At 53.3% G+C, this 12,415-nt stretch overlaps 1 protein-coding gene across 1 annotated transcript; it reads right to left on the bottom strand.

Annotated features, from left to right (window-relative positions):
- Window positions 1-237: 237 nt before the first annotated feature.
- LACTBL1 (lactamase beta like 1) lies at window positions 238-11,228 on the bottom strand. The gene is made up of 6 exons (XM_036093093.2): window positions 11,165-11,228; window positions 8,572-8,681; window positions 6,657-6,814; window positions 5,421-5,656; window positions 2,232-2,337; window positions 238-1,268 (listed from the first exon to the last, which is right to left on the bottom strand). The coding sequence occupies exons 1-6, from the start codon at window positions 11,211-11,213 to the stop codon at window positions 287-289; spliced, it is 1,641 nt and encodes a 546-aa protein (XP_035948986.2). The 5' UTR covers window positions 11,214-11,228; the 3' UTR covers window positions 238-286.
- Between the last annotated feature and the right edge of the window lie 1,187 nt (window positions 11,229-12,415).

Below are 12,415 nucleotides of genomic sequence, written 5' to 3'. Positions count from 1 at the left end.
AAAGTACTCTGTCAGCTTGCTATGGAAGTTTCTAAATGCTCACGCTAAATTTCTGTACTTAACTCTTCCACCCCCTACGTAACAAAAAGTTCAAAAACCGGCTGTGGCCCGCAGACCCCACACTTTGAATAGCAATGCCTGTGCCACTTTGCCCCACTACTCGGCTTCTCTAATAGACATCTCCGCAGCTCCACCTTCCAAATCTAGATCGGAAAGCCCAGAGGCGAGGAAGGGGGAGGCTCCAGAGGCAAGGAAGGGATAGGCTCCGGAGGGACAGAGCCCTGCGTCACTGCGTCTTGAACACGGGCTTGCGCTGCAGCCTCAGCACCCGGTAGGTGTTGAGGCCCGGCACGTCGAAGCCGGGGGATAGCCCGTGGCGGTCCAACGGGTAGAAGTTGACCAGCTGCCCGTGCTGGGCCTCGAGGGAAAGCCAGGCGTCGCCGAGCGGCAGCGCGCACGGGAACCGGCGGGCCACGTGCAGCTGGAAGACGCGGCCGCGCACGTGGCGCAGCGCCAGCGTGCGGAAGGCGGGGGGCACCAGCGCCTCGACGCGCGGCCCGAACTGGCGCAGGCGCAGCTCGCCCGCCGGCCCGGGGCGCACCTCGTAGAAGGTCTGGTTGGCGAAGGTGAAGTAGCCGGCGAAGGGGCGCGCGCTGGGCGGCGGGGCGGGGCTGGGCTCGGCCTCCCGGAGGGCCGTCTCCACGGCGGGCAGGAGCACGTCGTAGGCCTGCGCCACCAGGTCGCGCCCGGGGGGCCGCGGGCCGGCCAGGAGCAGCACGAGGCCCAGGCGCAGCGGCGGCACCAGGGAGAAGGTGGCGGCGTAGCCGTCCAGGTCGCCGTCCTTGCGCACCACGCGGTAGCCCCGCTGCGCGTGGAACTCCCACGGTGTGCCCGTCTCGTTGGCGAAGTAGGCGCCCGAGCAGGCCAGCAGCGGCGCCAGCAGGGTCTTGGCCGCGTCGGGCCGCAGGAGCCGCTGGGGCCCGCTGCCCAGGAGCACCATGGCCAGCTTGGCCAGGTCGGCGGGGGTGGAGTACATCTGGCCGGACGGCCGGTACCAGCCCAGGTCGTAGAGCGGCGCGGGCCGCCCGCTGCCGTAGAAGCCGGCCGCCAGGCGGGCGCGCACGAGGGGCGTGAGGTCGAAGCCCGTGTCCGCCATGCCCAGCGGCTCCAGCACGTTCTCCGAGATCCAGCGTTCGTAGTCCCCCTCAGCAGTGTGCGCTGCCAGGACATGGGCCAGAAGCGAGAAGGCCAGCGTGCTGTAATGGCACCTGGAGGAAGAAAGGTGGAAACTGGGATGTGGCCTTGGAGGAATTATCTCCACGCCCTAAAGAGCCCCACGCCACCAGTCTAAAATGCCACCAGAGTTTCATTGGACTGGGTGAGGTTGAGAAGGAACCTGCTTCACTGCATCCCAGATGGTCAGACTCGGCAGAGACTCCAGAGGTCAGTGAATCCAAGTCACTATCCTACATCTGGGAAGACTAAAGCCCAGAGAGGGGCAGAGAATTGCCCAGGGGTACACAGCAACTTGGGGAAGAGTTGGACTCGGCAGTGCACCTGGGAAAGGGGTAAAACAAATCTTATTGGGTCTTCACACTTTAATATGATTTATTTTATCAAATGGAAGACTAGAGTCTTGGACTATTGTGGGGCAAAAATGACAGGGAGCTTGTAGCTGAAGGATAACAAAGAGGAGGCAGGATTTCACCCCTCCCTTCTCCCAAACCCTCCTGCTCCCAGAGTGGGGGTTTGTTCAATGGCTACCCCAGCTATCCACTCCGTGTCTCATCAGCATCCCATTTATTTCCATTATGGCACTTGGCAAACTGTATTTCTTTCGTTTATCTGTTCACTGATGAAAATGTCCACTGTTCACTCAGAAGAATGTACACTTCCTGAGGAGCAGCCTGGTTACATTCGTTCCCTGCTGTATCTCAATAGCTAGGTGCTGTATCTCAGTTGAGTAGATGCTCAGTAAAAGCTGAGTTGATGAATTGACAGAATACAGGGTTCACACAGAACTGGATCTGGGCCCACCTTCCCCCCAGCCTGGCTGTGCCCCCCGTCTGGGCCTGTCCTCTCAGCTGTGGAATAGGGGATGCATTCAGGGATCCCTGAAGTGTCCCCTGGCTCCAGCTATCTAGGATGAGGTGACACAGGCTCTCTCCTAGGAGGGGTGTGTCACCTCGGGCGGTTCCTAATGTGGGTGGGGCATCAGACACACTCCTCACCTGGTTCCCGGGTCTGCCACCAGTACGTCATCCTTGAGTAGGCTCAGGGCCTCCTGGGTGCTGCCCCTCCACAGCAGCGAAGTCGAGCGGAGCCTTCTGGGCAGCCCTGGGGAGGAGCAGTGATCAGACCTGCTGGGCCAGCTGAGCATGGGATAGTGGGCCCCTGAGTGCGCTCCCTCCCCCACCTTCCATGAATTGAGAGATAAGAACCACAAAATCACTTAAAAAAAAAAAAAAAGTCTAGCATAGACTCTAATCCTGTCTGTGTTATATTGGGCAAGTCACTTAACCTCTCTGAGCCCCAGTCCCCTCATCTGTAGCATGAGGGAAATAATTTCCTTTTAATTTGGCTCATGTGAGGATTAGTTGAGATAAAATGCTTAGCATGGTGCCTGGTCATAGTAACTGTTCAAAAAAATAATTGTTATCATCCACCATGGAAGTTTGATTCCACAAAAATCTTGAGGTCAGTACCCAAACAGGTTTTTTGGAATTGGCTCCTCTGCCCACTTGGAATTTTCTGTTTATTGGATGCAACAAGTATGGGAAGGGTCACAGGACTGGGATTCTTTACATCCTTCTACTCAATAGTTTTCAAGCATCCCTTTTGTTTCAAGGACTGTTCTGGGACCTGGGGGTTCAGTAGTGAGCAAAATAAAGTCCTTGCCCACATGGGGTTTCCATTCTAGGGGAGGGGACAGATGATAAATAAATACCCATACTGTGGAGAAAAATAATTGCATGTAAGAAGGGAGGGATTATTATTTTATCCAAGGTGATCAGAGGAAGGCCTCAGAGAGAAGGTGACCTGTGAGCAGGTGAGAGCCAGAGAAGGTGAGGAGGAGAGCCACGCAGCAGTGTGAGGAAAGAATGTCTCCCACAGAGGGAACAGCTAGTGCAAAGGCCCTGAGGCAGGAATGATTTGGCATGTTTGAGGACCAGTGAGGAACAGCCAGTGTGGCTGAAGAGAAGAGTGAGAAGGGGAAGACTTTTGGAGGTGAGAGATATTGGGGGTGTAGGCACCAGATGCCATAAGGTGCTGGACGGTGCTGGAAGGACTTGGCTTTTTCTCTGAGTGGGATGTGATCACTGCAGGAGTTTTGAGCAGAAGAGTGATGTGATCTGATGTATATTTTATCAGGGTTGCTCAGGTTGCTGTTTGAAAACAGACTTTTGGGGGGAAGTGGCAGAAGCAAGGAAGCCTATAAGGAGACTTGAAAAATCCATGTTTAATTGATGGTGGCTTAGACTCAGGTGCTAGCAGTGGAGACGGTGAGGAGTGGTTGGATTCTGGATATATTTTGAATGAGGAGCCAACAGAATTTGCTACTGGAGAAGATGTGGAGGGTGTGGGGGTTGGAGATATCAGGGTGACTCAAAGGCTTTTGGCTTAAGCAACTGGGAGATGGAGTCTTGAGTCCTGGGTTTAAGTTCTTTTTTTTTTCTTTTTAAGATTTTATTTATTTGACAGAGAGAGACACAGCGAGAGAGGGAACACAAGCATGGGGAGTGGGAGAGGGAGAAGCAGGCTTCCCGCCGAGCAGGGAGCCTGATGCGGGGCTTGATCCCAGGATCCTGGGATCATGACCTGAGCCGACGGCAGACGCTTAACGACCGAGCCACCCAGGCGCCCCTGGGTTTAAGTTCTGACTCTGACACTTCTTTTTTTTTTTTTTTAGAAGAGGGGGGAGGGGCAGAGGGAAGGGGAGAGAGAGAATCTTAAGCAGGCTCCACGCCCAGCACAGAGCCTGACATGGGGCTCGATCCCACAACTCTGAGATCATGACCTGAGCTGAAATCAAGAGTTGGACGCTTAACCTCTGAGCCACCCAGGCACCCCTTGACTCTGACGCTTCTTGCCGTGTGGCCACAAACCATGTACTTTACCTCTCTGAGCCTCTACTTGCTCATCTTCACATGGGCTGAAGCACCTGCAGTGGCTTCCCTGTGAGGTGTTGGAAGGCTTAACTTGGAGAAGTGATGAAAAGCTCCAGGAATGAGAGAGAGCCAATCATAGTGATCACAGTGAGAGTCAATCATAAAAGACATTGAGAGCCTAAAACAGAGTTAATGCAGGCAGCTGGCCCTTGGGACTGTGGGAGAAGACATGTGGGATGTTTTAAAACCAACCAAGCACAGGGTGCTGGGTTCCCTGAGTATGGATAGAGAAGAATCCACAACACACCCCTAGAGGGAGCCCTGGAGTCAGAGTTACAACCTGGGTGGATTTAACAGGAGGCGGGAGGAGCCTAAGCGTCAAGGCTCCGCAGCTGCGTGGCCCCTTCCAAGAACTGTATCTAATTTTGAATTTTTAATAATGTATTCTTAAAGAGGGGCCCAGGATTCTATCCACATGAGGCCCCGCTAAACCTAGGTCTAACCCTGGCTGTAATAACCAAGGCTACATTGACAAGTACCTGCTCTGTGCCAGGTGCTCTGCGAAGTGTTCTACGCTCATTAGCTCATTTAATCCCCAATAATAATGTAAACCACAGTCATTTTACAGAGGAGAAAAATAGAGTTCAGAGAAGTTAAATGACTTGCTGAAGATCACACAGCTGGGAGAGGGCAGAGCTGGAATTTCAGCGCTCATGCCCTTAACCACTGGGCCGCTCTCCCTCAAGAAGACTGATCCTGTCCTGCATGAGCTGCTTCAGGAGGCTCCATCCTCTCGCTGAGCCTCGGGTACACCATCTGGGCTCGGAAGGGATAACCAGCCACGTCCATCGACTGAGACCTCAGACCTTTTGAAATGACGGAATGGCAGGTATGTGTATATTCATATACTTTATATAAGTGTGTTATGTAATGTGTACATTATACTTTCTAACACATATATACTCATATACCCGTATGCACTATATGTGTGTATGTTATTTTATCATATTCATATGGTAACATCTAACATATGCTGTTTGAGCTTTTTTTCCCGCTTAAATTAACATTGTACCTTATTCTATCTAGGTACCTAAAGAACATTGTTGCCCTTTTCTCTCTGCATTTTATTTGATTATAGAGCCCTGTCCTAGTTCATTTGGCCAGTCCCCCATTTATGGATATTTAGGTGTTTCCATTTTTCAGGCCTGGCTCGGGGAATGGGTGGTATGGCCAGGCTGGATGAGAACCTGCTGCTCAGTGCCCGCACCTGAAATGGTTTGGGTTGAGCTGGAAAAGTCCGGAGCTGCTCACCTGAGAGCTGGCTGGCCATCCTTCGGAGGGTGACCGGCGAAGGCCTTGGGGCTGGGCCCACCTCCTCTAGCCTGTCCAGCAGGCTCTGTGCAGGGGCCGATGCCAGGCCCAGCGGGTTGTTGATGGTGAAGCTGCTGGCATACCGCTCCAGAGGGTCGTCTAGGGAGGCCACGGTGCCCTCCTCCCACAGCCGGTACAGCATGAGGACTGGAAAGATCTTGGAGATGCTGGAGATCCTGGACAGTATTAAGGGCACAAGTGTGCAGAGGACATGCAGTTGGCCCCACAACCCACCTCCACCCTGCACCCCCACACCCCAGTTCTAGGAAAGCACTGAGTCCACCCTTACCCAGTGTCTCAGATGGAAATTCACCAGCCTCTGTCAAACTGCCTCTGGGATGTTTGAGATATCACAGTGGTGGGTGGATACTCCTGAGCACCATCCCCACACCAGGCCTCACCCCAGGCCCTTCCCATTCTGGGACAGATGTGGGTTGGGATCATACCTCTTCCTCACACTGGCCAACTGGTCTTGGGCAAGTACTAGATCTTTCTGAGATTCAGTTTCATTGTCCATTTCACAGGTCGTAGAAAAGATTGAATGAGATTGGGCATGTAAAGTGCTTGGCAACGAACCAAGCAGGTAGGTAGTACGTGTTCAGTAAGTGATAGCAAATATAATTGTTGGCCCCATGCCTGGCAAATAACAGGTGCAGTGTGAATGGAACCTCTGACATCCTCACAGTATCTCTGGGAGTGAGCATGTTCACTTTGCATGGTCAGCTTTAAGGCTCCCACAGGCAGCACCGAGGAGGGGAGACTGCATGTGCAGCAGAGGGTCCCATGTTTCTTCCATCTGGACCACTGATGCCAACTGACAGGGACCTGGGGCAAAGGCCCAGGAACTGGTTATAGTCCCTTTGTGGCAGATAGCAGGGGTGGGGCGGGGGGAATGGGACACAGGGAGCCTTTTCTAGTTAGGGAGGTTTTGGACTAAGGGCTCTCCAGAAGGGATTCCTTCCTGACCTATTATCCCTGTCGTCATGTGATGTTGGGCACTCTCTGGTCCTCTCTGGATCTCAGTCTCCTCATCTATAAAATTGTCAGGACTTAATAAAGGACCCTGGCAGCTTGGACCCCCAGTCATGATTCTCTTGAGTCCCCCTACCTCCTAGGTCTCCCTTGTCCTCCCATCCCTGCCCCCCTCTAGAGGACCCTGGAGGTCACCCAGCTGACCGGTACATGGTGTACTCATTGGGGGGCCCAGAGGCTGGGTCTGAGCCATTCTTCTTCCCAAAGTTCCCAGTCCAGAGCACAGTGTCATTGTGGATGACAACTGCAGACATGGCAGCCAGGCCCGGGGCAGACAGCGCCTGATGCAGGATCCGGTCCACCTCGGAGGAGAAGAGCAGGAGGCTCAGAGTACAGGCGCAGAGACACCCTCCGCTCATTCTGCACGCCAGGCCCACTCCCACACCATCCCCTGCACACAGCAGCCCAGGCCTGGCTCCCCTCCCTTCTCTCCGCACTGTTGCTAGAGCCTCCAGACCTCTGGTTCTCAGACCCCCTGGGATGGGACCCCCACCCACTTGCAACCAGAGCAGCTCCACTAAATGCGTTTTCTGTGTAGGGCTTCCTCATAAGATTTTTGTTCAAAGAAACATTTCTTTGGCAAAATGTAAAAGGAGGGAAGGGTTAAACTACTGGTCTAGTTGAACCCTTGTCTGATGTCCTAGAACACGTCCAGCCCGGCCTGGTCTGGCCCCCTAATGTTGGAGAATTCACGATAGAGGGCCCATAGACCCTCTTTGAACGTTGACTGAAAAGACATTGTTTTCAATAATGAAATGCAGTGCCGGTGAGAACCCCTGTATCTGTTGGACATTTGGCACGTGCCAGGCATCATATAACGTGATGCTCACTTAATCTTCATAACAAGTCCGTGCTCACTTCTCCCTATTTTACAGATGAGAAAAGTGAATTCATGAGACCGGAAGTGACTCGCCCAAGTGGTTAATGGTTCGTGGAGTCAGGATGAGAAGCCCAGGCGAACTCCAGCCCTAGCTCCTGATTCACGGCCCCCCCGCCCTGCCAAGTGACTTCACAGATCCGGAATTGAGTTCTGTCCACCTGTGGTTCCCGCCCCAGCGCTAGCTTCGCCCTGTGCGCCTCCGGGTCCTGCTCTGTCCACGGAGACTCACATCCCCGGCAAGAGGCCGCCATGTCCTAGGTGCCCACTAAGGGCGGCCATGGGTATCGCTGCCGCTTTGTTTCATTTCTGTGACTGTGACCCTGGAGCCTCAGAGCACCACCTTGCTCCCTCTGCTTCACTGCAGGCAGCCATGGGTGTCTCTCTGCGCGGCCCACGCCTCCTCTCGTGTGGACGCCCGTCCCTTCAACTGTCCGGACAACAGTTTCACATCCCCGCACCGCGTGATGTTTCGTTTGTCTGTGTGTCTCCTGAGGTGAGTGACCGGGGCTGGGGTCTGACGGGCACAGACCAGCGCTGGCTGACAGCCCCCTCTAGTGTGGGCTGCCCTGCGGCGCTAACAGTTATGCTGTAGGGGGCGTGTGTTTAACGATACCACGCCGGCCTCTGGGGTAGGGCTCTGTCCTCCTCCGCCCGCCTCTGGCCCCACCAGCCTGAATTTCTACGTAGTTCTCTGTGTGTGCCTCACCCTCACTCCGCTGCCCCTGGACCCGTGCACGTGCCGGCCCCTCTCTGCAGAGCCCACGCTTCACTCCCCCGAGCTCCCTTACTGTATAAACGCGTATCATCTGGCTGTCTCCTGCTTGTTCACATCTCAGTGTAGACAGCACTCCCTCCAGAAGCCTTGCCTGACCCCAAAGCCAGTTCTCTGTACCCCATAGTTCCCTAAACTTCTCCTACCCTCACTCTTACCCCTCAGTTATAGATGTTATTTGTCTTGATTATTCTGTCACTTCCAGACTAGTAGCTTCTTTAGAGCAGGACAGGATCTTCTTCCTGCCATCTCCCTGGTGCCTAGCACAGAGTAGGTGCTCGAGAATTGTATGTTGAATGAATGAATGAATGAATGAATGAATACCACTGCTAGTGTCCAGAACGTGCCCTCCCCGTCATCACCCAGGCCTAGCCCATACACTGAGTGCCTCTTGGGTCATCACTGACCTTTTCCAGGGCCTCCTTCAACACAGGGAGGGGGTGGGTCAGGGGCACAGGCTCCGGGTGCCGGGGACACATCCTCACAGGGGCAGAAGTCACCTCTGGTCCCAGGGAACCTGGAGGGAACATCACGCGGTGAGTGGGGGACAGAGATCAGGATAGGAGTCTAGGGGTCATCCTGGAAGAGATGGGAAGGTGGTAGCAAAGACCAGAGCCATGCCTCGGGGCCAGCCCTCCCAGCTGGCAGCAGCCTCCCCAGAAGATAGCAGGGCAGCGACCCACCATGGGCAGCAAGGGGCAAAAGGCAGAGTCTGCCTGGGAGAAGGGACAGTCCCATGCCTGCCACATGATGCTTGACCTTCAAAATGCCAATCAGGCCACGGTTCCAGTGGTCAGCCCTTGTCTCTTGCTTCACCAGCTTCCTCCCTCCATGTAGTCAGCTGACTTAGAAAAGTTCTGGCTTCTTGGGGACAGGCTCAGCCATGTCTGTCTGTCTGTCTGTCTCTGTTTCTCTAGTTCTGATTCTATATTTGGGTGGAGAAGTAGACTTGGGCCTCACTTGGGCTTCAGGCCTAACCCATAAGGGACAGCGCCTTCTGTCAGCAGAGCATTGTGTCTGGGATATCAGCTCTAAATCGCATTCTGCTTTGGTCCAGGTGTATGGTTTCCTGGGAACCTCGGGGGAGAAGGTGTGGGCCCTGGCAGGATGGGATTCAGGCTGAGAGATCATCACAGAGGCCCCAGACCTCCCCCTCATCCTCGAAGAACAGTCTAGAATATTCTTCCAGTTCCTCCCACCTCTTGAATCTGGCTGACTTTGTCAGGACGAATTGACGGAGCACCTTCCAAAATTAGGCCTTAAATCATTTGCTCCCTGGGACCACTGCCCCCTTGTGGATAAGCCTGGAATAGCAGCCTTGAGAGCGAGTGTGTGTAAGCAGGGACTTGCCCAGGCGACTTTGCCCTCTGCATTGAAAGAGCCCGGGTTAGACCAGCAGCAGAACTGCCAGCAAGCCCACAGAATCATGAGAAGGAATAAATCACTTTGCTTGAAGCCAGTAGGTTTGGGGGTGGCTTCTTACTTAGCATTCGGTAACTGATAGGGTCCCAAACAGAAAAATGACAAACCTTAGGGAAGATCTCTCAACAACTCCCTGACATAGGTTTAATAATTGGAGTAGGGAGGGCTCAGCCAAAGCCTAAGCTTTGCTCAGCCTGGGACTCCAGTAGGGCTGGTGCCTCCAGCCCTGCATTAATAGGCACGTGCACAAAAAGTCACCTGGCAATCTTAAAATGCAGATTTGAGGGGCCCCTGGGTGGCTCAGTCAGTTAAGCATCCAACTCATGATCTCAGCCCAGGTCTTGATCTCAGGATCGTAAGTTCAAGCCCCATGTTGGGCCCCATGCTGGGTATGGAGCCTACTTAAAAAAAAAAGGCAGATTTGGTTCAGTAGATATGGGGTGGAGCCAGGGCGTCCTCATTTCTAACAGCCTCTCAGGTGGTGCCCACACGAGGGAGAGGACTTAGATCACCATGCTCAGCAGACCCAAGTAGGTCCATGAACTGTTTGTTTCCCATTTGTGACAAACGAAGGAGAAAATTTGAGAGCACGCATTTAGAAACTTCTATAGCAGTTTGATGGAGTAATTTTGTGTTGAATCTTAAAACTTGGGCTTCTATTTTATAATCTTTTTTTCCATCTAATTTCTCTCTCTTTTTTTTTTCATTTAATTTCATTTGTATCTATTTATAATAATGCTGGTCTGCTTCGGATTGGTAGTTTGACAGTTTCAGAAGCATGGCCCTAGAGGACAGGCTGACCCACCTACTTGGGGACTGTTTGCTTGAGGGACTAAGAAGCCCTTGATAAAGGAATTTATCCTAGAAAGAACAGGTTGGGGTGGGAAAGGAAAAAGCCAGCAGGAAAATAAAAGGAGCCACTTCTGCAAAATAGCTCTGTGGGACTTTGGGAGCCCAGGCCACCTCATTGAGCCTTGCACATCTGTAACATGACAGGAATGGAGTGAGACATTCTCCCTAGCTTTAGCAGAGGCCTGGGATTCTGGATGATCCAGGATCCCAGCAGGTTGGAGGTCAGAGGGGTTGCTATAGCAACAGAAGGCCTGTGGACATTACCAGCAGGGGTGGCTCATTTGCCAAGCCTTGACCAGCCCCTGATGGAGAGGCTCCAAGAAATGGCAGCGTCTGCCCATTTCTTGGACACCTCATTGTTCCTCCCAGGGTCTTAGATATAGCTGGGAGAGGATTTAGGGGGGGGGGCCTGGAGATCCTACCATGAGGGCTGAAGACCAGGTGAGAGAAACTCCGTTTGCACATATTGGGGGACCCTGAGTTTTAGAGCCAGACTAGGTAGTTTAAGGAAACCCCAGTGGCATTGGGATCCGTGAGAGCCTCAGGACACAGAAGGGTCACACAACTGGCCCAGAGACACACAGCTAGGGAGAATCGGAGTCCGAATGAAGGCCAGAGCTTCTGAGTCTAAATCTTGTGGCCTTGCCCCTACACCTTCCAATCACAGCTCCCAGCCCACGGGACCCACAGGGGTGGGGAGCAACTCAAGGATGCTGGTGCACTCACTGGTCTTCAGCTTGGGGAGGTGGTACTGCCACAGGAAGCAGCCAGCCATAACCACAGAGAGCAGGAAGAAGAAGCTGCAGGAAGCTGGGAAGAGCCACTTCTTTTTCACTTTCGGCAGGCGGGGCAGCTGGCCCACCTGGAAGGGGAAGGACACAGGGCACGGCCCCATGGTGGTCAGCGGGACCCCTACCATGCCTTAGCTTCACCCAGACATCCTGAGAGCCCACAGCTTGGGGGACATATCACGCCTGTAAAACTAAGGTCCTTCCCAGTATGATCTCTTCAACAGCTGTGCCACGTGTGCGCCTTTGCACAGCCTGTTTCCTTGGCCGGGCATGCCATCTCTCTCCTGTGTACTTAATAAAATACCTAAGACCAGCTGAAATGCCGCCTTCCCCAGCCCTCATCCAGGTCCCCTCCACGGCACTTTGTACAAGCCTCCATTGTGGTACAAGTCCAACTCCCTAATACGACAGTTGTTGGACTCCTATGAGCTGATGTTCCTCATGGAGTGCGAGTTCTCCAAGGGCAGGGCACCCACCGCTCAAGTTTGTTAGATCTTAACATTTTACCATACTTTCCTCCTATCTTGACACTTTAAAAACTGCCATGTCCGTTACTTGTTTAGTGTATGGTCCGTCCATCTCATCCCATTAGAAAACGGGTTCTTGTTTGGTTTGCTCACTGTGCTATTCCCCGTGCCTAGAACAGCCCCTGGAACACAGCAGACCCTAAAAAATAGCTGATGAATGGATGAAAGTAAAACATTCTGGGTGGAGTGATGCCCTCTCCGTACCACCTGCAGATTTCAGTCTCCTCCCCTTCTTCCCGGATGTAGCGCCCCTTCTGATCTTGCTGTTTGTCATTACCGTGGTGCATTCACTCGTTCACTCTGTATTCGTGCATCTGCAAACAGCACGTGGTATCACTTTGCACATCTTTAAACTTACGTAAAATAGATCCTACTGTATTATCCTCCTTTTTCCCCAATACAATGCATATAGTTCTGTATCATTCACTTTAACTTCTGTAGAGTATGCTGCTGCATGAATGTACTTCAGAGTGTACTAGTGAAACCGTGGAGACTAGGGTCGGGCTGCCTCAAAAACGGGACTCTTTTGGGACGCTTTGGGCGGCTCAGTCGGTTAAGCGTCTGCCTTCGGCTCAGGCCATGATCCCGGGGTCCTGGGATCGAGCCCCGGGTGGGGCTCCCTGCTCAGCAGAGAAGCTGCTTCTCCCTCTCCTTCTGCC

Source organism: Halichoerus grypus, chromosome 5, assembly GCF_964656455.1.
Source record: "Halichoerus grypus chromosome 5, mHalGry1.hap1.1, whole genome shotgun sequence".
NCBI classification, from domain to species: domain Eukaryota; kingdom Metazoa; phylum Chordata; class Mammalia; order Carnivora; family Phocidae; genus Halichoerus; species Halichoerus grypus.
Note: the sequence above shows the minus strand (reverse complement) of the source record. Positions and strands in the feature narration are given on the sequence as shown.

Coding starts and splice junctions, on each gene's coding strand:
- LACTBL1 (XM_036093093.2), bottom strand. CDS start 11,213: ATGGCTGGCTGCTTCCTGTGGCAGTACCACCTCCCCAAGCTGAAGACC. Junction 8,682..11,164: donor CCTCCCCAAGCTGAAGACCA/GTGAGTGCACCA, acceptor TGTTCCCTCCAG/GTTCCCTGGGACCAGAGGTG. Junction 1,269..2,231: donor GTGGCAGACCCGGGAACCAG/GTGAGGAGTGTG, acceptor TTCTTCCTCCAG/GTGCCATTACAGCACGCTGG.